The sequence below is a fragment of the Littorina saxatilis genome, linkage group LG8 (genome assembly GCF_037325665.1).
Source record: "Littorina saxatilis isolate snail1 linkage group LG8, US_GU_Lsax_2.0, whole genome shotgun sequence".
NCBI classification, from domain to species: domain Eukaryota; kingdom Metazoa; phylum Mollusca; class Gastropoda; order Littorinimorpha; family Littorinidae; genus Littorina; species Littorina saxatilis.
The window spans coordinates 71587565-71612107 of record NC_090252.1 but is presented as its reverse complement, the minus strand read 5'-3'; the positions used below and the strand labels follow the sequence as shown (position 1 = coordinate 71612107).

The following is a 24543-nucleotide window of genomic DNA, read 5'->3' as shown; positions in this document are numbered from 1 at the left end:
TCGTTTATTTGTACCTAAGGCATTGACAAGCAATAAGCAACAGTTGCATGACTGTGTACTGACAGAAACATGTAATGGCGGAAGCAACTCCAACAAGCTTTTGATTTCCTACTATGTGTGGGTTGTCCCCCTTGACATGAAATTACGTACACTCAAACCTTCACAGAAAATGTGTTTTCACACAAAAAACGAACAGGAATAATTTGATCAGATCTTTTTATCGCGGGTATTATAACAAATTGCTACTGGTGTATATGCCTTGCCGTGGCGTAGCAGCTTGCGTGCCCTGATGATCCAAAGAGCTATGCCGGCCGGCGTCACGAGTCATCTTTCGCCTGTGTACATATTTCCCCCTCGACATATACTCAAGACTGAAATGTTGTTTCCTTATTAAGAAGTGACATTATTTAAGGACGAAAAGCATGCCAGTTTCTTGCATGTGAAGAAAATTGGTGGTAACATGTAATAGATTTCACCCCCAAAATCGAATTCTTCGAAAACGTGTACTGAGTGGTTACTGTAGTATTCTCGGATACAGGCAAATATAGACACAAGGCGTGTGTAGTTACAACGTGCTTTATTGAAGACCAGAACGAGGCTAACCTACCAGAGTGATGTCCCTTGGACTGTAAGGTCATGGACACGTCGTCTGCTAAGACTGACGGTACGATATTACCACACCTCCCTTCCAAGTTATTGTTCCAGTAATAATAACTTTAAAACAATCTTAATTATAATAATCTGAATACTGTTTAAATGACAGATGAATGTCCATTTCTGTATCAGTCCAAGTGTTAGCAATACTGTATTTAATAAATCATTTGCACAAGCATGCTTTGGTAAATTAGCACCAATGACGAATTAATACTGCAATGTTAATATCTTTGACTAGAAACTAAGACATACAGTTCTTTGTTTAGTTCAGAAGGGACACAGTCTGTTACTGGATTTCATGAATTTTCCACACTGTTGATGACATGAGAAATTCCATTTTGAATAATACTGCTGGTTAAGTGAAATAGATTCATAAATCTATTTTATGCATACTAGTTTTACTACAAAGTGTCATACAAAGGCAGTTACAAAATTACATTCGTGATGTAATTTAGTGCATGCGTTTGTGGAAATTATACATTGACACTGACATACAAAGGCAGTTGCAAAATTACATTCTTGATGTAATTTAGTGCGTGCGTTTGTAGAAATACACTGACATGTGTTCTTCCACGAAACTAAATAGAAGAACCGTGACTATGAATTCCTACACAGCACAACAGAAGCCGAAAGCTTTCTAATTCTTCTTCGAAAACGAAATAGAAGAATTTTCTACACATCGCTTCACAGATCAAGCCTGTTAGGCTTAACCACGGGCCTGCCGGATCTGGTACACGGTGCTGACCCTGGGTTTGGTGTGAGTGAAGGCTGTGGTAGTGATGACCGTAGCACTGCAGGGGATGTTGGCTGTGCGTCTGGTGTTGACTGTTGTGGTGTTTGTGACGCCTTTGGTGTTGATAGCTGGTTGTTGCCATCTGCTGGGGTAGACACCATAGCAGATCTGTTGCGCCGGATGGTGCCCTTCTCCGTACGGATGATGTAGGATCGAGGACTGGTGGCTTTGGCAACCACCTCTCCAGATCGCCTCATGTCGCGGATCCAGACGGAGGCGCCGGGTTGAAGCGATGGCAGATCTTTTGCTGCATGTCTCCTGTCGAAGGTTTGTCGCTGTTTTTCTTTGCTAGCCGTTTCTTTTGCCTTGACAGAGTCATGGTCAGGGGTTTGGGGTTTGAGGGTATTGGGGAGTACCGGGACAAGAGTCTTGAGTTTTCGGCCCATGAGCAGTTCACTGGGAGAAAGGCCATTCTGGAGGGGTGTTGACCTGTACATGAGAAGAGCAAGGTATGGGTCTTTGTTCTTCTTGAGGAGGAGTTTTACTGTCTGCACAGCTCTCTCAGCTTCACCATTGCTCTGTGGATATTTCGGGGAGCTGGTCACGTGGGTGAACCCATATGAAGCTGCGAAGCTTGTGAACTCATTGCTCGAAAACTGGGGTCCGTTGTCAGAGACTACGACATCTGGTATTCCATGGACCGCAAACACACTCTTGATTTGGTTGATTGTCTCTGCACTGGACTCAGATTTCAGCAGTTTTGTCTCCACCCATCTCGAGTAGTAGTCCACGATACTGAGGTAGACTTTACCATGGAGTGTGAGGAAATCCATCCCCACTCTTTCCCAAGGACGTTCCGGGAATGATGATGGGAGGAGGGGCTCCTTTTTCTCTGGTCGGTGGATGGCACACGTGGTACACTTGTTCACCATTTCCTCCACCTCTGACGCGATGTATGGCCACCAGACTGATGTTCTGGCTAGGGCTCGGCATTTGGTAATCCCCAGGTGACCTTCGTGGAGGCGACCGAGGATGTCGAGTCTGAGGCATCTTGGGATGACGAGACGATCGTCGAAGAGGAGGAGGTCGTCTATGATGGTCAGATGTTCTCTGTTGAGCCAGTATTGCTTGAAGAGAGGGTTCTCAGGCATGTACACTGGCCACCCGATTGTACAATACTCCCGGACTTGATGCAGTTCCTCGTCTGCTTTTTGTGAGTCGCGGATTTCTTGCAGTTTTCGTGTTGTGGCCGGTAGGATGCTGACCGTCTGGCTGGCCAAGGCTGCGACGTTCTCGATATAGTCCAGGGGCCGGTTTCATATACCGCTCTTATCCTAACTTAGGAGCTCTTAAGGGGTCAAGATGGGGTTAAGAGCAAAGTTAAGATAGGTGCGTTTCACGGACCGCTCTTTGGCCAAAGAGCGCTCCTATGTCGCTCTTAACATAGGGCAGCCCCCCCCCAGCCCTAAGTTAGGTAAGAGCAGACAGAAGCGCCCCCAACTTGCAAGGGAGATAATTTTAATCCTAAAAATGGCGGCCGTAAATGAGACTGTGAGTCGACTCGACTCGTGCATCATTTTGCGATATAACATGCGCCATCAACACATTTTCGTCACCGCACGGATCCGCGGAATGCCCAAGACGATAAGGAGAGTGCCGCACGCTTTCATTTGTCAAAGCATGGACTCCTCTTTGAATTATGTTGACAAGAGTGTGGACGGTATGCAGTTTAGCACTTACAAGCACCCGCGAAGACTATGATTGCACCGTTTTCTGCGTGATTGATGTCTGTCAGTCCATGCACGGCGACATATTCTACATCAGCAAGGAAACGAGTCTTCGCTGCATCCACCGAATGTATATTCTGCCTTGCACGACGAGTGTGAACCCGACAGGAAGCGGCTAACCACACGTACTCGTGAGCAATTCCAGATAGCTTGTACTTGTAGTGCACTTTTTCGGCGTGTTTGTGGTGCTGTTTACACACATTTTCGAACAACAGTCTATCAGTCAGTCAACGAAACAAAACAGCACGAGTATAATATCAACAAGGAAGGATGCCACGCCGTGACGGCTTCTATAGGCATTGAAGTAGTTGGTGACGAACATCTTTGGACCGTGTGTCGTGTTGTTCTATGGCCAGGGTGTGAAAAGGGTACCATGATTTTAAATGAGAGTTGGGTGTGTCCTGCAATCCAAGCACCTCTGGGCTTGTTCATATACGGTGACATTGGCTACATCTTGACACCCTGAATACTCAGTCACACCCTATATCTACAGCAGTGCTCCAAGCAGGTTAACTCAACACGTGAACTAGACACGTCAGCAAGACACGTCAGCATTGTTTCCTGTCATGATGAAAAAAGGTAATGTTTGGAATAGATCTAAAGCATAATTGATCAAATGTTCCTTTCAAGGCATGCTACTTTTCAGATTGTGTTTGGGAATGTTGTTGCAGAAAATGTCAAGGTTATAAAACAGCTTGCATGAGAGAGAAAACATTAGAGCAGAAAAGGCATGTTTGAAACTTAAATGGGTTGTTATTGTTAATCAGCACCATATTATATACTGACTGTGCTCGTTGTAAGTTTGACTTGGTAGCTGTGCTGACAGTGTTGTCTTAGTATCATCTGCACTGCAGATCTGTGCAGCGTATTCACCTGGTAATTGTAAATGCATACAAGCAAACACTGAAACATTCAGCAAACGCTCATAATTTTCTTTCTTGTATCACCAGAGAATAAACTTCATCATCGTCTGGCACCACCATGCTCTCCTCCAGTGTCATCTTCTACCCGTGGACACTAACATACAGTTACCAAAGCAAGGGCAGAGACAATGAGTAATGCCAATGAAAGCATAAGTCTTAGTGAACGTGGTGTGCAAGAAAAGACTGGACATCATTTCAGGTAAATATGTTATGCTTGTAATATGATACTCATTCAGTCATTGACAATAGACCGTTTTCGTATAACCTTTGCCCCCAGCGTTTCGACCAATCAGATTTTAGGGCACGGCAGCCTCTCTCTGATAACCGGAAATAAGGGGCAGTCTGAAATACCTCTTTCACTGTCGGGGCTCGAAGTACTATTGCCAGAGGATTACTTTGAGAAATTCTGCAAGAAAACGGATTATCTTGTTCAAAATCATGAACTAAAAGTCAAGGACATGCATGAAGGTATGGTTTGAAACGGCTATTGGTGGTATATGGACGAAAGACTTGGCGAACTTCCCCTACATAAGCGAAGCAGAGGTGATCGACCACAGATCTACAGATCTCTGGATCAACTTTCTTACTGATACTACTGCGTCGACGTTCGACAAGTTATACGACGCATCCAGCGCAAAGAATGCAATACCTTGGGGTAAACGATAGACATACTGTGTGCATAAAATGTCTTTCTGCATGGCACAACAGCTAGTAAGCAACTGTGGTGATCAGACTCAGAGCGAGTGTGCTGACGTCAATGAAGCAGACTCGCAACGAAGTGTATGCTGTTGTGGGGGGACGCTGACCGGACAGGCACTTGGAGCCTACTGCGAGTGTATTGCTGGGTAAGTGTTGTTGGCCTTGTATGTTTTGTGGGATTAACTTGATGGCTGCGTTACTTGGTATCTTACACAATCAGTTTTCATACTCAGTCATATAATGCATGGCACACAAAGTGACAAACACACACAGAGATTCATAATTCTCTACTGAAAATGTCTGCATGCAAAAGCTGTCATTTTTGACAAAGTTATGAGCAGCATGTTAATGTAATTTTAATCAGTATCTCCAGGAGACCATGCCATGTTGGCTAGGCATGTTCAATAGAATACCAGGTACCTGAGTGCGGAGTTTTATTTAATGTGTACGTACACATGTGTTTGTGAATCCTCTTGTCAATGAAGGTTATCACTGCAGTAAGATCAAATTCCATTCTGAGCCGGTATATATTTTATATAGATCTATATAAAATATATCTATATCAACAGCATGCGCTTACAAGCTCTCTGTAGGAATTCCTAGGAAAGATAAAGTTAATTGTTATTAGCAGGCTAAGGAAAATCAAGATGACACAAACAGAATTTGAATGTGTGTTGTTGTTTTTACCCAGAAAGGACAGTCTTGCAACCATGTGGCCGCCACACTTTTTGCTGCTTCACACTACATGGCTGAAGGAATCGACACTGTGCCAGCAGACAAAACTTGTACACACTACAAATGTATGTGGAAGGGGCATGCTGCCATGAAAACTGCACCAGCTGCTCTCGATGACATACAAATTGTTAAGTGTGATCTATTTTTTTCAGAACATAAGTCTCAAAGTTAAAATATAGAGCTTGTTAACTACAACAGCTACAAGACTGGGGAAAGAGAAACAGTGATATTTATAAAGTGCATTATCAACAAACTATGCATTTTACATTTAGTCAAGAGACCAGGGCGGTGGTGTATGTTTGTGTGTAGAGCAATTTCTGGAAAACTACAACATTATGTTTAGGTTAAAAACAAACCAGCCCTGAAACAGTGAAAGTGGCAAGTATTTTACTCGCCATAGTTAGTAGAAGCATGCAACTGGTGAGTAGAAGTGTTCATCTACTCGCCAAATGCGAGTGAAGATGCTGAATCAAATTGTTGGTTTGGTTCGTAAAATTTGCTCTCTGGCTGGTACGTTTTCAGAATCACTAGCCAGAGGCTAGTGCATCATTTTTTGACTTTCAGGGCTACAAGCTTAGAAAGTTAAACAGATTTGTTTTAAACACAGGGAAGCGTGATTTCCTGTGGGACAGTTTTGCTACTGCGCTATGCTGGGTTGCCATTTACCTTATTCGACGTGGATGCTGGTTTTCAGCTAAGCATTGTCCTTGTGAAATGTACTGCGTTCAGTATCGTTATACATGTTTGACAGACTGGCGCAACTTGTTTTAGCATTTGTACCCAGCATAAGATTTGCTTTAGTGTCAAGTAAAAAAAATAATTTCATTTTCAGGTATGCTTCAAGACAAGACAAGTTTCCCCGGACGACTCTTCAAGGCCTCAATTTTGATCAAGAAGTCCGGATGCAAGGAAGCGCGACTAAGAGATCTTCAACAACCGGTACCAACCGTTTGAAGGCTGTATATAGTTATGATATACTGAACTAGGGTTTTCAAGGTGTGATATTTTTTTCCAATACCAGTTAATTAAGTTGGTAGCAACAGTTAACTGTTCTGTCAAGTGAAAAATGTATGTAGTTTCAATATGGACAGATAAAATCAGTACTTTGTTTACAGCGAGGGAGGGTACGTAGTGCTGTCACCTCTGTGTGTGAGTTCAGGTTTAATTTTTTAAATGCCTGCAGTTAAGACAGAAGATTGTGGAAGCTGATAAGAACTTGTGTCAGAGGATAGTAAGAAGTGGTTCGGCTTCGTACGGACTATACCATCATCCATGACTTGTGTGTATTATTCGGAGAACGTATCAGAGCCGAGGACATGTGTTGTGAACAGCGATTCTCAGTGATGAAAGTGTAGTGTGTGTAATGCCGGACTGTATTCTTCTTCAACTTCGGAATGGCAAGGAGGTATTTTGTGAGATGTTTTATGATTTGATATCCATGTACTGATGATTTCATTCAATAGCGAAATGTTTGAAATGTTCATTCGTTTTGTGCCATGTTTGTTGTTCAAGAGCGTGTTGTCACCATCCCTTATGAATATGGACGTGTGTGAATGTTGGTGCAGACATGAGCGTTTGAGCGAGTGAATTTAGAAGCCCTGTGCATGAAAGTCATTACCGGACAACCAAATCAGCAAACATAGAAATTCCTTGTCATACACATCGATCTGATCAAGGTAATAATGTTAGCACTTTTTTTCCAATTCATTTCACAGTTATTTGTTATTTTTTGGAGGAAATTATAATGCAATTCACCTATTTTAAAAAACATGATTCCAATTGTCTCCCTTGAACAAATTTGTTTGTACAAAATTTGTTACTTACTTTTTTTTTTCAAGGCTATATCAAGGAAAATTCTTTTTGAACTGATTGTGGGACCGTGCACAAGCTGACAGACTTGAACTCAAAAGTTGCAGAAAATTCTTGGCTGCGACTTTTGAGTTCAAGCCGATCAGTTTGTGCACAGTCCCAAGATTTGTCTATATTTATTTATCACTTAAAATAAAATACAGTTTTTCTTTTAATTAAACTGTAGATATGTCAAAGACTGTTTTGAATAATTTTGGGGGGGTAATTTTCTTTAAGAAATAACTCAAGTGAATGCACAAATTGTGTACTAAAGTGTCGGAACAAGGGAGACAATTTGAAGCCATTTTAAAAAACAAAGCAGTATATTGCATAATAATATCCTTCAATTATAACAAGAAATAAGGAATAAACGTCTCTTGACATGTTGTCTACCTAATTATCTTGATCGCATTTATTTAAAGTGGGAATCGTTATGTTCGTAAGCTCACATACAATCATTGATGAAACAAACTCAGACCAGACCAGAGATTTGATAGATAATGGGCCCTTTATTCTATACAGTACCAGAGTAAATTATATAAACCATTACATGACAAAATAAGCTTCTTGCTCTTTGGAGTGATGTGAACCAGTAATGTAGACCTGCCTTTTTTTACGAAGTAGGTACATGCATACCGAAAGATCACCATATGTGTGAAACCATACTGCAGTGTCATTTTTCAGTAGAGAATCAACAGAAAAAGAGCGTATGTTCTCCTTCACCTTCATGTTGTCTTTCTTCAAGCCAGAAACATCTTCAGTCAGACGATTAATCACAGAGGCCTGTTATGTAATTGTCATCTGCAGCTCTGCCAACTTGAGGTAGTCTGTGTTCCAATAACAATACCCTCACATGTAGTCGTGTCCCTCTTTGCAAAGGCATGATCTGGCCCTGGTCCTAAGCTCTCACTAGATGCGGAGGGCAAAGGAATGGCTGCTTCTGTAAATACAAAATCAAATGTATACATTAGCAATATAATTAGCATCAATGATCTTGTTATCAGATTACACATGCATCACACTCACAGCATTTAAGCATGAAAATACCTGAGGGAAATAACTCCTGAAATTGAAAAAAACTTAGGGGTGCGGGAGATGCTCCCCGGAAATTATTTTGGAGTGTTCTATGCAAAATCAAAATTGTAGAAATCTAGTGCTATTTTTGTTGTTGCATCAATTCAATGGTACATTTCTGGGAATAAAAAAAATTATTCAGCATGAGCTTTATCGATGTCTTGAAAACTGCATCACTATCTGTATCAAGTAACCTCCTTAATCTTCTCGATTCAAGAGTCGGTTGATTCAGAGATACTGTAGCAACAGATCTCTGGTTGATTGCATGCACGCGGCTTGTCGACATATGTCTAGATCTTGTTTGTTTGTTTTCTAAAATCTTGCAATTGTTTCGTGACCCTTCTTATGCATCCGTTTTGGGCTGCCGATTCATTTTAAATTTCTTATACACTGATGTAGGAAGACAATTTGAAGTCAGCAGATCATAAATTGATAAAAACAAACAAAGCTTACTTGGCTCTGAGTCTCTTCCAGATCCGATGATATTTTCAGCGTTGACACTGGGGGGTGGAAGCAAAACCGCTTGCTTGTCGTCGGTCTTCACTGAGCGGACAAAGTCACGTCTCCGACCAGTACCTTGTCCTTCTGCTAGAGTCACTTGTTCTTGATGTTCTCTCAAATCCAAGATTAAGGGTGGGTACGAAGTCAAAGGAGTTGGCATCGTTGATAGCCGTGCCATTGCCAGACACGAAGTGACGCGAGCAGACTTTTCAATGGCACGACAAACCCCTGTCGTCGGATTGCTTGCACCCATCGCGTCCTTCGCTGTTGCGCCTTCGCAATTGCACCCATCGGAAAGCCATACAATGACAAATTCTGTCCACCGTATTTCTCTTTCTTCATTGATTCCACTGTTGCACTTGCAGACTTTGTAAACACAACAGTTTGTCTCGTCGTCTCCGCACTTTACTTTGCACCAAGCCTCGTTGTCGATTTTTCCTTTTGCCCCTTTGTTCCGGTAGATCTGACAATAAACTTCACAGCGCATGCGCCAAAATTTAAGTGAAAAAGGTCTATTCTGTAGAACATTTGGAAAACAAAAGAAGAGGCGTTCTGGGATCACATAGTACTAACTTGTGTAATAGTAGTAGTATGCATACACATTGAAAGAGATGTGTCAAAACGTATTGTTCTCACACACAGTGACACACACAAAAACTGGACAGTGAGTAAGAAGAATGCTGTTTCAGTGTTTGACTTCTTTTTTAAACTTTTATCTGAAACTTTGACTTTAAATTTTACTACTCCTTGATATCAACAAAACTGATTCTTAAGTGACAATAACTAGTAATTTACTAGTACTAAAAACATGTATTTACACTGTTATTGTTAACGTGGGGGGGGGGGGGGGGGGGGGGCATAGATTGTGAGGAGAATAGAACATGCTCTAGGGGATTTAAAGAAATTGTGCTAATTTGTAATTCAGTTGGTTTGTTCCATTTCCTGAATTGTTAGCCTTGTCTGATTCATTTTAAAGGACTGAGTCATTGCTGATATACAGAGCTTTCTTTTAATTGTTTAACCCCTCTAAATTAACGCAAGACCTCATGTTTTTTATTGCTGAAGCGATTGACACCTGCATCAGCAGTAATGGCAGAACACAAAGTACAAAAGTTAACCAAAGAAGACACCCTGTTCTGGACAGATAATTGATGTTCTTCTTCACGTATGTAAACGTTGCCAAAGCGCTTTGAGCTGTGAAGAAGCGCTATATAAATGTTCTATTTTCATTATTATTATTATTGTGTCTATCCTGAACTTGAGTCGATTTTTAAGTGGTACTTTGTGTTTTTTCGGGTCAATTTTTGGGGGATCCTTTTTTGAGCAGCGGAAGAGTGTGCCACATTTCCAAGTGAAGTGCCTTTAATGGCGTAGAAAGTTTGAACAAAATGATTCGGGAGTGATTTTTTTTTAAAGTACACAATTTGTACAGATAAAATGGTTTGCTAAGTGTAGTATGAATAAGAGCAAGTTTTAGAATTACTCACTGTCTTCTCTTTTTCTTGTAAGATTATGTGGTGAAACTGCTCTGTTGCTAACATTTAATAAAAGAAACCTTCTGCTCTTATGACTATGTTGCTGTTCCTTGTTCAAGGACCTCTACCCACACACTGATGCTGACACTCATTGAGGGGCCAACTACCAACACTGATTGTGATACTCGCTGAGGGGTCGACTACCAACACTGAGGCTGACGCTCGCTGAGGGGCCAACTACCAACACTGATGGTGATACTCGCTGAGGGGTCGACTACCAACACTGATGGTGATACTCGCTGAGGGGTCAACTACCAACACTGAGGCTGACACTCGCTGAGGGGCCAACTACCAACACTGATGCTGACACAACACTGATGCTGACACTCGTTGAGGGGTCGACTACCAACACTTAAGGCTGACACTCGCCGAGGGGCCAACTACCAACGCTGATGCTGACACTCGCAGAGGGGCAAACTACCAACACTGACCCTGATACTCTCTGAGGGGCCAACTACCAACACTGATACTGACGCTTGCTCAGGGGCCAACTACCAACACTGATGTTGACGCTTGCTCAGGGGCCAACTACCAACACTGATACTGACGCTTGCTCACGGGTCAACTACCAACACTGATGTTGACGCTTGCTCAGGGGCCAACTACGAACACTGATACTGACGCTTGCTCAGGGGCCAACTACCAACACTGATGCTGACGCTTGCTCAGGGGCCAACTACGAACACTGATGCTGACGCTTGCTCAGGGGCCAACTACCAACACTGTATGTAGTGGCCACTGTGTAACGTCCCTTGCACAAAACAACAAATTTTATATTTAAAATGGTTAAAGGAATTTTTTAAGCATTTACATTAATTATGCCAGGAACAGTCTGCAGACACAGAAGTATACAGTGGTTTTGTCAATATTAGTTAGCAGTTAAAACATGTCCAACGTTCATATTCTATTTCTATACTACCTGTCAACAACAACAAACTAAGCAAACGCGTTTGAGGGCAGATCATTTTAATGAGGCCATTTATTGTAAAACCAATTATAAGACTGAAAAGGCCATTCATTGTCCTATGTTATATAGAAAACAGATTTAGTTTACGCGAGGTACTGTTTATAAAATAGAACCTACAAGACTAGCATCCCCAACAATCAAATTCGCAAAATCAAGTTTAACGTGTTAAAATTGACATATACTGTTCAAAAAAAGAAACGCATAGTTGCTACTTGCCAAATTTGTTTTATTTTTCGAAAAAATTAACAGAAAATCCAATATTTAGATTATTTGTTTGAAATTTGGTATGGACACAGTTGAATGCACACACAGTTCATTTGCATCTTCAAATCAATCAGTCAATCAATACGATTGGAGGCCGAGGCTGTCAAGTCAGTAGGGGGTGTGACTGCCTTGAGCAGCAACAACTGCCCGGCACCTTCTGGGCATGGACTGGATCAGATGCCGGATATCTTGCTGTGGGATGGTGTCCCACTCCTCCTGAAGTGCCTGCAATAGATCGCGGTGATTTGCCGGCGCTTCTTCTCGCCTGCGCACACGTCTGTCCAATTCTTCCTAGAGGTGTTCTATCGGGTTCATGTCTGGCGACATGGATGGCCAGGGAAGCACCTGGACATGGTGGTCGGTGAGGAACTGGGTGGTGAGTCGTGCTGTGTGCGGGCGAGCGTTGTCCTGCTGGAATATGGCATCCTGGTCAGCCAGAAGAGGAAGGGCGTGTGGGCGCAGAATTTCCTCCACGTATCGCTGGGCAGTTATGCGCCCTTGGACGTGCACCAGGGTGCTCCTTCCAGCGGTATTGATCGCCCCCCACACCATGACGCCTCCACCACCATGAACGGGTGCCTCATCCACACAGTTGGGCGCGTAACGTTCGTTTACTCTCCGGTAGACCCTCCTCCGACCATCATGTCGCTGGAGCAGGAAGTAGGACTCGTCGCTGAACCACACGTGTCTCCAGTGATTCCGGACGGTCCAGCGAAGGTGCTGGTTGCCCCACTGCACTCGGTTGTGGCGATGGCGGCGGGTGAGGACAGCTCCTCTGTGAGGTCTGCGAGCTCTCAAACCAGCTTCATGCAGGCGGTTCCGCACGGTCTGGTCCGATAATCGGTGTGGCCCGGGGAGAGCCTGGACAGAAGATGAGGCCGACAGGAAACGATTCCGGAGGTGGCGGAGCCGTATGAAGCTGTCGTGAGCAGCAGTTGTCGCCCTTGGTCTTCCCGCTCGTGGCAAGTCAGCAACGGAGCCAGTGGCTTGAAACCTGACCCACAGTCTACTGATGGTGCTCTGGGACACGTGGAAGTGCCTGGCGATTGCACTTTGACTTTGGCCTGCTTGTAAATGACCCAATGCAATTTGGCGGTCTTCTCTGCTCAATCGGGCCATCTTTCGTCGCTGAATTGTCGTCTGATTTCTTTGTGGCGAACAATCCGCTTTTATGGGTTTTGGAAGACATGGTGGGAGCTCAATATTCCCCGAGTTTCACGAGATTACACTGAAGCATGACGAGTGGTCATGCCAAATGAGCAATTTTGACATTGTAGCCACTGATAACGCATGCGTCACGTGCAGAGCTCACTTGTGGCAATGGACGAAAGGTCAACGACCAGATAAACATTTTCTGCAGTTTGGTGGATATCCTTGTAGCCATATAACTAAATTAACCAAATATTACAAGCTATGCGTTTCTTTTTTTGAACAGTATACTATCAAAACTGCTGAAAGGAAACCTGTTGTGCATGTTATTAGAAAGAAAAATTAAATATGCATCCAAACAGTCAGCTTAGTTTACATATCTTGTCTAACAATGGCGTAATGGCATGATGAACGGTATGTAATTCTTCTGAGAAGCCGTAAAATGCGGTTTCTGGGGCCATTTTAGTGGGTAATCAGAAGAAATCCAGCACATTTAATAAATTTCTCAATGCATTGCCTTCAAACGTCTGGTAATTTATGCTAAGACATGTCGTTAAGTACATCAAGTCATTCGAGAGATTAGGTTTGCTTTTATTTGACATGCCAGAAAGAGTCCTTAAAATAGTCGGTTGATCTAACTCTAAGTCTAAGCTGACTCATCAAACAAATTTAATTTGTTGCTATTTTCAACTTCAAATAAACCAAATACTCAAATTTCATGTACATATTTTATTAGACATGGATGGTATGAGGATTTCAAAGCGAAAGTAATCTTTAAGAAGTGGACTATTTTCACAGCGCTGAGCACAAATAGCCCACATCAAGCTCACTGCTGAACATTTAACTGCTAGCTGCTGAGCAGGGCTTTTGAGAGAGCATTTCCCAAGAATGTTTGTACGCGTTTGAACAAGTGGTCTGAGCAGCCGTCGTTGATTATGAATTACATTTCAGTGTAATTTGAAGCTTTAATGTTTGTTTAAAAAGCCTGCATATTTAAAAACAAATCTGTTTTCTTTGGAAAAGGTACATCTTTATTTTTTGTAATTCTTTCTAACATGTCGCATAACAGCAGTACTAACGTTTCAAATGACTTGACATTTTGTTTGTAATTCGGTACATCTGATTGTCTTGTCTTTCCATTATTGCCCACAATCAGCAGTAGTGATTACTTCGGCACTTGATGGGATGTTGCGCAAGTCCAAGAAAGCAGCGTTTCCAGCATCCAAAAGTCCATTTAAAATTCACAGGTTGGGGAGTATGGGGGGAGGGGACATGAGTCACAGTGGCTACTGGTTTAGTGCGAGGCGCGCGACACAAAGGTGTCGACAGTGCGGGCCTCGACGACAGCTGCTGGTAGAGAGTTCCAGTCCTTCACTGTGCTGGGTAGAAAAGCGGCACTCCGATACTGAGTGCGGCAGGTGATGAGGCCGAACTGCTGGCAATGGCCTCTTCGCTGGCGTGGTGGTAAGGGGGCCAGCTTCGACTTGATGCCCGGACAGTGGACGATGCTGTTCGTGATCTTGTAGAGCATCGATAGGCGGGCAAGCTTCCTGCGCTCCTCCAGAGACTGCCACCCAAGGGAGTCCAGCATCCGGCTGACACTTGACGTGTTGTGGTAGCGGTTGCAGACGAATCGGGCAGCTCGTCTCTGGGCGGTCTCAAGCTTGTCGATGTTCTTCTGGGTGTGCAGGTCCCATACTGACGAGGCGTACTCCAGGATAGGCCTGACAAAGGCCTTGTACGCCTGCTCTTTCACGGATCTTGATGAGATCTTCAGATTGCGCCGCAGGAACCCCAGGGTCTTGTTTGCCTTGCTGACGATGTTGTTAATATGGTCGTCCCAGCACAGGTCACCCTGAATGGTCACACCCAGGTACTTGACCGCCTTCACTGTCTCCAGCGTATGCCCATGGAGCTGGTAAGAGGGCTGTAGTGGGCGTCTGCTCCTCGTAACAGGCAGGGTGTTGCACTCTGCAGGATGGAACTGCATGTCCCAGCTCTTCTCCCACTCGGCTAGGCGATGGAGGTCTTGTTGTAGCTGGGCCTGGTTGTTTACGCTAGTCACCACCCTGTACACTGCAGTGTCGTCCGCAAACAGGCGCGCTAGTGCCGTCAGTCTCTCCGGGAGGTCGTTAATGTACGCTAAGAATAGCGTCGGCCCCAGCACTGATTTGTTGCTTAATTAATTCATTTGATAATTGTCGGTAAAAATACCGGTTAACACCTCACAATCGCAAACCTGTTTAATGTTGTCTTTTCTAATTCATGACATGTGTTAGCACGAATCACCAAATATTTGAACGCAATGCGTTAAAAATTGCAGAAATTCAAATGTATTGTTTTGTTTCATTACCCGCTAAAACGGCTTCAAAAACTGCCTTTTATGCCTACTGAGAGGATTACCACATATTTTTGTTTTGTTTTTTTGTTTGCTTAACGCCCAGCCGACCACGAAGGGCCATATCAGGGCGGTGCTGCTTTGACATATATATAACGTGCGCCACACACAAGACAGAAGTCGCAGCACAGGCTTCATGTCTCACCCAGTCACATTATTCTGACACCGGACCAACCAGTCCTAGCACTAACCCCATAATGCCAGACGCCAGGCGGAGCAGCCACTAGATTGCCAATTTTAAAGTCTTAGGTATGACCCGGCCGGGGTTCGAACCCACGACCTCCCGATCACGGGGCGGACGCCTTACCACTAGGCCAACCGTGCCGGTTTACCACATATACCTACTGAGAGAATTAACACATACACCGCTCAGCATGGCATAGTAACAAAATTGACTGTTTCAGATGCACATTTGATTGCTCTGAGTCTGATTTGTTGTCGATTTTAACGCAGGAACCTTGATTTTTCGAATTTGATTTTTGGGGGTGCCTGTGTTGTAGGAATCACTGTATGTATACACACTTCCTCATGTGAACTCACAGCTTTTTGAGTCACTTGAGAAAAAGTGACTCTATGTAATCGGTCAGTGTTAGTCTGTCCGGCCGGCCGGCCGTCCGGCCGGCCGTCCTGGACACCACCTTAACGTTGGACTTTTCTCGGAAACTATCAAAGCGATCGGGCTCATATTTTGTTTAGTCGTGACCTCCAATGACCTCTACACTTTAACGATGGTTTCGTTGACCTTTGACCTTTTTCAAGGTCACAGGTCAGCGTCAAAGGAAAAATTAGACATTTTATATCTTTGACAAAGTTCATCGGATGTGATTGAAACTTTGTAGGATTATTCTTTACATCAAAGTATTTACATCTGTAGCCTTTTACGAACGTTATCAGAAAAACAAGGGAGATAACTAGCCTTTTCTGTTCGGCAACACACAACGTAACGTTGGGCTTTTCTCGGAAACTATAAAAGTGACCGGGCTCAAATTTTATGTGAACGTGACTCATTGTGTTGTGAATAGCAATTTCTTCCTGTCCATCTGATGCCTCATATAATATTCAGAACTGCGAAAGTGACTCGATCGAGCGTTTGCTCTTCTTGTTGAATAAGGGCAATCAATACATGCCCCTTTTCAGTCATATAATTTGTTTTACAATAGACTGCCTCATCAAAACATTCTGCCCTCAAACGCATCTGCCTAGTTCTTTAAAAGAATCACGCTTTGGACTACACAGTCCTGATGATGTGGGTCGTGTACAATCCATACTTTCCAAAGAAGGATTAAAAGTAAAATAAAAAGTATGGGTCGTACACTACCCACGCCATCCAATTAGGAGTTTTGCCGTCTCTTTGCATAGTATGGGTCGTACATGACCTACACCATCCCAATTAGAATACACAGCGTAAAATTCCTTACAGAATTCCATATGGGTCGTCCGCAACCCACATCAGCCCGACTGAGTAGTTCAAATTACTTCGTTTGTGTTAAAAGATAATTTTTCAAAAGTTGTGGTCAAATGACTTGAAGAGAAAAACCGGTGTATTTTATGGTAGTTCCTGCCCTCAACTTCCTTGGAATATGCACCATTTTGATCACTGTTTCTCGTAATTTCCGTTGACTTGTGCTCTTCAGTGTACTCAATTGCGATGAAATTTAAAGCCACATTGATTTTCGGGCTGTTGTTGTTGAAGATATTGAGTTTTTAAGTTTGTCTATGTAAATTGAATAATTAATTCTGTGACCTAAAAAAGAGAGGGGATAGTACTGTGACAATTTTCTGAATTTTGATTTTAACCCCAACCTTGTTCTTAGGTGTCCCAGTTCAACACACAGTGACTAGTATTTCTGAATCATACACACTTTGAAGGCAAACTTAATGCCTTATTGCACCCATTTTCGTACCCTAACTAAAACATTCATTTCCGTGTTTATTCATTTAAACGTTCAATGGCATTTAAAGGTAAAATAATTGATTTGGCTTTATCCTCGTATGTTAAATTTGCCAAATTGTGCCTATTCTGAATTTTCTTTGATGTATAATTAGTGCCTAATGTTTTTATAGGGTCGATTTTGGGGGGTACCCTTAATTAAGAGGCGATCATGTAACCCATGTAAAATGAATCTTTGATTCCAAAAGTGTGCCAGATAGCCAAGTGGATGGCCTTTAATGACAAAGAAAGTTTGAATGAATTGACACGGGAATGAATGGTCTAGTGGGGTACGAAAATGGGTGCAACATATTTTTTTGGCAGAGTGTATATCCAATGGCAATAGTAATACCTGCCTTGCATGAACAAATAAAGGACTGGGTGGCCGAGTGGTAACGCACTTGCGCTCGGAAGCGAGAGGTTGTGAGTTCGACCCTGGGTCAGGGCGTTAGCAATTTTCTCCCCCCTTTCCTAACCTAGGTGGTGGGTTCAAGTGCTAGTCTTTCGGATGAGACGAAAAACCGAGGTCCCTTCGTGTACACTACATTGGGGTGTGCACGTTAAAGATCCCATGATTGACAAAAGGGTCTTTCCTGGCAAAATTGTATGGGCATAGATAAAAAATGTCCACCAAAATACCCGTGTGACTTGGAATAATAGGCCGTGAAAAGTAGGATATGCGCCGACATGGCTGCGATCTGCTGGTCGATGTGAATGCGTGATGTACTGTGTAAAAAATTCCATCTCACACGGCATAAATAGATCCTTGAGTCTGAGTCTGGAGATACACGCGCGATATAAGACTTCATATAATAAAAGATTGATCAGAAAATTGTGTATGTAACTTTGTCTCACACAGCCATTTACAAGCTGGTAGCTGTTTCCCAAACCAATATAAAAAGAAACAAGTAAATAAAAAATATTTTAACTCACAGTCACCCCATGAATTTGGATCAACAAGCCCAAGAACATTGGTTTTTTTCAATAATACTAAATTATTTTTTAAACATTCTTCAGTAACAAACAAAAACTATAAAACATATTTGAATATGCTTTGTCAGGTTGAACTTTTAATCAGTTAAAAACAAAATACATACCTTATGCTTTGAATATTAATGTACATGTCTACTATCTGATACTGTATCGCATGAACTTCACACAGTCTGACTCAATGTGCCTTGTGAAATTGGGCAAGTAAACATTGGCAACAAACCTGTGATCTGGATTTTGACATGGTACTTATATTTTAAAGGCACAATCTTTCCATGTCAAAGAATTGTTCTCATCATCACAGATGTGGACTGTCTTTTGCATGGATTGGTGGGATAAGACAAGTCTTACACTTGGACAAACACTGGGAGGGGAGGAGGAGGGGGGCCTTTTAAAATTCTCTTTCAAATAAAGAATATGTTCGTACTCTATTTTAAGGTTTCACCTGGCCATCCTCTGTGTATCTGATACAGCTGTATATATATATAAAAAAAATCCTTGTTATGCAAACTATCTTGTCAACCACCCCATTTACATTATGGGATTCATAATCCGGTATTTATGGCGTTTATGGCTATCTGGAAAGAAACAAATTTTACATTTGGGTACATGTCTAAAGGCAGTTTTGATTGATTGATTTTTGGATGATCACAGGTGGCAGTGACTGAATGTAATCAACAAAAGCCTCATAGTCTGCAATTAATAATTATCCAATGTACAAATATAAACGCATTCGTGTTGGTGTTTATGATTGATGCTTTACAGTGTTAGGAAGGTATGTAAAAGGTAACCAGAAAAAGGTCAAACTCCCGCAGTGGGGCACTGCGGTTATGAAATTAAAAGCCCCTCCTGTTTTTGGAACCGCAGGAGCTTTCTAGTTTGCTGTTAGGTAGATTTTTGGTTCCTCTTTCCTGTCATGCTCTCTTTTTCTTCATGAATTCTTTTCTTTTTTCTGCCTTCTTGCTCATTCACCTGTATTTTTTCCAAAAATCTCTTCTCTTGCCGCTTGTCTCGCGATTCATGTATAGTTTAATCTGTTAGTGTTCTGATGTAAGTCCAGCAGTAGATAGGTTAAGCCTATTTTAACATACTGGAAACTGGTAATCTTCCAGTAGGTATTAATTTAGTTTTACTAAAGCCTGCTGGGACACAAGTAATGGGTTAGTGCATTTGTAAACAGGAATCGCTTGACAAGTGGCCCCCTTCATCCCCCCTTCCTCGTCCTGATATGGCTCTGCGTAGTCGGCTGGACGTTAAGCAACAAATAAACAAACAAAAAGGTCAAACAATAAAACCCTGCTATTTCTCGTGTTAAGTTGTGGTGAAAATCGATGCATCGCATTGAAATAAAGTCAGATGTGAATGATCAGAAAGATTTGAATGATGTTTTGTTGGGTTCCATGCTTCTTGTTGGCATTTAATAACTGCTTGGAGATAAAAGTCTGTGTGTGCTTGTGTGTCTGTGTCAAGATATACATATAACGCAAATAATGCTTTCTTACTGAAATGACCATCCGTAGGATATGCTGACCAATGCTCTCTCTCTCTCTCTCTCTCTCTCTCTCTCTCTCTCTCTCTCTCTCTCTCTCTCTCTCTCTCTCTCTCTCTCTCTCTCTCTCTCTCTCTCTCTCTCTCTCTCTTCAGTATGACCTATCACGACTGATTATTGCAGAGTCAATGTCTTCATAAGTACAGAAAATAATTCATATAGATCTATGTAAAAACTAAAACACCCACATAAAACACCCACACATATTTTGACACCCAGTCTGTGATGTCTGAATGAAATACATTTTTATTTACGTCACAATTGCATGACAAGTACGCGAGATAAATTTAACAACTTTGACCTGACAACACAAAAAAACCAAAAAAAAAACAACTCCCTCTCTGTCAGCAAAGCCTTACGCAGATCGATGCAAGGTGCAGATCAATCAAACACACACAATGTTGTCAAAATGGCACAAGACACGTACAGAGTGACCCAAGAAAACTGCAACCCTCACAACTGCTAATTACTTCTACATCTCTTGACCGGATCACTATATATGTAGGGGACATAAACTTCAGCCTATGCATGACCCTTCCCTTGATTGGCAATGTTGTAGAACAAATGGTCTGACGTTTGTGCAATTTCGAAACAAAGTTTCCAAATTCGACGATCGTCTCAACAGAACAAGGTTTGACATTTAGCGGTAGCAATACTTACCTGATTTAAACCCTCCAGACTTTTACTGTTTGGATTATCTGAATATCTGAGAATACACAAACACCCCCATCACCCCCTTAGATCATCGGTGACCTAAAGAAAGCAGTTACAGCTCCCTAAACAGCAAAGCTTTCGTGCCACTCACAATTTCGGAGGGGTAATTTGAAACACATTTTGTAGAAAAGGTAAATGTCCGATCATTATACCTAGAGACTCGAAACTGTGTAGAATGGTCGTGGATGAACTGAAGTGTATGCACAACTATGAACATATTTGCTAAACTCAAATGACTGAAAAAATAAACCCTTCGTTGTACAGTTACACTTTCGCAATGCCACGCAAAATTCATTTATGACAGGAACGCTTTCATCCATTTGAAATGCCCTGATCCGGCTTTTAATTGCTATATTCAAATAACTGACTCTCTGATGTTGATTCAGGTATACTAAGTCATTCAAATTATCCCAAAGCTAACAATCTTGAGTGCTGAAATCGGGTTAGTTCGGCGACTGCTCAATTTCAAACCTCGTGCTGTTGAGTCGATCCCCGAATTTGGCAACCTTTTTTGAAAATGCACAAAAGTCAGACCATTTGATCTAAAAATTTGTCAATTTGTAGAAGGGTCATGCATAGACTGAAGTTTAAGTATCCCATATATCAAGTGATTCGGTCCACAGATGTAGAAGTTATTAACAAATTTGAGGCCTAGAAAATTCATTATGGACGATGTCAAGGACGTCATTCAGATCTAGATCTACATGTATACATACGTAGGTACCAAGTCTCATGTTTTATTCGTTTTGTAACGGGGCTAGAAAAACAAGCCTCCACGATCGCGTTGCTTTTGTTAACATTGGAAAGGAGGGTTATTATTTCTGTATGTGTAAATGTGTCCTTACTTTGTTTGGATCGATGTTATCATCAGGTTTTCGTCTGCTTTCAACCGGATGTTGTGACCTTGAACCTGATGTGACGTAACTAATCGGGAAACTCCGTTTAGCCACTAAAAATAGCGCTTTGCTCGCTCTTTGCAAAGAGCGATCCCAAAGATGGATCATGAAACGCGTCGTTCCTAACTTTCGTCCCACTCTCAGCTAAGAGCTCTTAAGGCCCTATTCCTAGGAACGCCTAAGAGCGCGTATATGAAACTGGCCCCAGGTATGAGTCATCAGGATCAGCGACGGGCGCTCTGGATAGAGCATCAGCTGTAATTTGATCCTTGCCTGAGACATGTACTACCTTGGGGTTGTACGTCATGAGACGAAGCCTGAAGCGTTGGATGCGGGGTGGCATTTTATGCAGCTCTTTTGTCCCAAAGAGGGGGACAAGCGGCTTGTGGTCGGTCTCCAGGGTGAAGTTCAGTCCCATGACGTAGTCATTGAACCTTTCACATGCCCACGTTGCTGCCAGTGCCTCTTTCTCAATGACCGCATAGTTCTTCTCTGCGTCGCTGAGGGAACGAGAGATAAAACACACAGGTCGGCGTGACCCGTCATGTTGTATCTGAAGGAGGACCGCCCCGATGCCTGTAGCTGAAGCGTTGGCGGCGATGATGGTCTCTCTCCGGGGATCGTAGTGAGCAAGGACTGCCCGTGAGATAAGGAGGTCCTTGACTTTCTGGAAGGCTATCTGCTGTGGTTGGTCCCACACCCAGACTGCGTCTTTGTGGAGAAGATGGCGCAGAGGAGCGTTGGTCTCAGCCAGGCTGGGTATGAACTTGGCCAGCTGGTTGACCATGCCCATTGTCACGTCAAGGCGTGAAATGTAAGTTACTTGCGTTGTTGGCATTAATAAAAGAAATAACCAAGCACGTTTGCATCCTTTTCCAAGTTATTATTCACATTTGTATTCACTCTGTTTCCAACTTCAAACACACTTATAACACATGCACACGCACACAACTATTAAGCGGTTAGTAAGGGTTAATGGGAATAGTTACTCAGCACACCTGTGCTAGATCACGACAACATACAAGTATACACAAGGCAAGGCAGACGTCCGGCTGCAGCCTTAGGCAATCAAACACACGGGGAAAAAGGACCTGCGATAGATTGCGATCAATAATAATTCAAGGGTCTTCGCCACAGTAATCGTTCATGAAATTCACAAGAAACAGGGAAAATTAATTGAAGATTTAAGAGAATAAAGACTGACCCTGTACATTTAATAGGGAAAACGCATGAAACAAATATTCAAAGAAAGTCTAGGGACTACTCCCTGATGCATATCTTGGGACTCCTCCCGAAGATCAAGAGTTATTGAGACGAGCCTGCGTTGTCTCAATATTTACAAGTTTTTCCTCTCTGTGGGGTAAACAACAAAAAATGACTGACACCGTCGGGCCGGGAACAAGAGAGGGGAAAAGATGGAAGACTTAGCTCTTTGTCGGCGAAGATAAGTGTTCCTTGACGGTGACGTCACGTCGACGATAGACTGCCTGCAATTAGCAGGTAAGCTGGTCCTCCCCGTAAGTGTCGACGGGGTAACTTGAAGCTCGGCTCATGCAGCGCGGGCTTCCTGAAGGTGAGGCACCAGGGTCTCGGCGTCAGTTCATGCGAGAGCGTAGTTATAGCCCCCTACGTCACCCCATCAGCGCCGGCGACAACGAGGACGGACGGCGGTGGAGACGAAGCACGGTGGAGGCGAACCCACCCGGCCTCGACGGTGCACAAATCAAGCTCCGAAGGCGGGCGGACATCCCAAGCTGAGAGTGGGACACAGTAGCGCTGCAGGGTACTGCCACGGTGACAACACCGGTGACAAGGTCGAGGCAACAGGTGGGTTGATGAAGAACATCAAGAAGAAAAGAAGCTGCAACACATTCGATAACCACTGAGTCCCAGAGTCGGCGAAACATATTCTTTCCCCCACTGCCCCCAGCCCTAGGTGTGTACAATAATATTACCCCCAGGAAATATTGTCTTGCGAGCTGTCAATCACCCGGCAACAATATTTACAACAACCATAAATGTTTACACTAGCCCTGAATGCTATAATCAATTTCCAAAGAACGGAAAGCAGCCCAGGCTTGGCATTCTTGATTGTAATACACGTTAACGTCCCTTGTCTTGATAAAATAACAGTCGTCAAACAAAGCAAAAGCTGGAGTTGTTTTGAACTTGGTTTAAACGTCACCTTGACCACTAATCGTTCTGTCCACTGACAACTGTCAACTAGTGTTAGTTCACACAAAATTTCACACGACAACTGAGACAACGACACCACAGTAGACGACAATAATTACAACCAATAAACAAACGAAACAAGACACATTCCAACACACAATTACCCCAGCGGCTCTTGGTAGTTGCCCACAAAACCCCAACACCGCCACACAGTCCAGACTCTGTCCAGCTTCTCTGCCATCCAAACCGTGAACTCTCGCAGTTCTGTCGTACTCATACGCACGAAACAGAACCCAAGGCCTGCGCAAAAATGCTGCAACGCGAGGTCCGCAGCTAGCGCACGAGATACGCCATCTAAGCGTGCATAATTCGCTGACAGTGTTATAGCAACTGGCACAGGGAAATCGCACGGAATGCACCCATCAACAAACACACAATGATACATCGCGCCGAAAATAACGCAACATTGCCACCAAGGACAACAGTCGTCAAACACTTGCCACCACTACGTGACACCCATGAAGCGCTGCAGATCTGTGACAGCCCAAGTAAAAAAGTACTACACTATGTACTATAGTATACCATAGTACTTGTACTATAGTTTACTATAGTTTACTATAGTAAAAGTACTATGGTACATTGAATTGTACTATGGTATACTATAGTTTACTATAGTACAAGTACTATGGTACATTGAATTGTACTATGGTGTACCATAGTTTACTATAGTACTAGTACTATAGTAAACTATAGTACAAAAAGTACTATAGTATAATACATTAGTGTGTACTATAGTACATTGTGGTACATGTACTATAGTATACTATAGTAAACTATAGTACAGTTTAAATGTACTATAGTATTTTGGTCACTTTTTTGCAAAAATGTACTATAGTATACTATAGTAAACTATAGTAAACTATAGTTTACTAGAGTACATGTACTATAGTTTACTAGAGTAAAGTGTAGTACAGCGTAGTACATTGGCCGCGGTACATTTGTACTATAGTACTTTTACTATA

At 42.8% G+C, this 24543-nt stretch overlaps 1 protein-coding gene and 2 long non-coding RNA genes across 3 annotated transcripts; all 3 read left to right on the top strand.

Moving 5' to 3' along the window:
- The first annotated feature begins 2681 nt into the window (after window positions 1-2681).
- LOC138974914 (uncharacterized) lies at window positions 2682-11622 on the top strand. The gene is made up of 3 exons (XR_011458443.1): window positions 2682-3753; window positions 4125-4296; window positions 10549-11622. It is a non-coding gene; the product is annotated as an uncharacterized lncRNA (long non-coding RNA).
- Window positions 4359-7012, top strand: LOC138974913 (uncharacterized). Its single transcript, XR_011458442.1, has 3 exons — window positions 4359-4942; window positions 5488-5663; window positions 6364-7012. It is a non-coding gene; the product is annotated as an uncharacterized lncRNA (long non-coding RNA).
- A 170-nt stretch (window positions 11623-11792) lies between the features above and the next one.
- On the top strand, window positions 11793-19564 carry LOC138974912 (uncharacterized). Its single transcript, XM_070347632.1, has 2 exons — window positions 11793-18987; window positions 19468-19564. Exon 1 carries the CDS (start codon window positions 12072-12074, stop codon window positions 12558-12560), a length of 489 nt encoding a protein of 162 aa, XP_070203733.1. The 5' UTR covers window positions 11793-12071; the 3' UTR covers window positions 12561-18987; window positions 19468-19564.
- Window positions 19565-24543: the final 4979 nt, after the last annotated feature.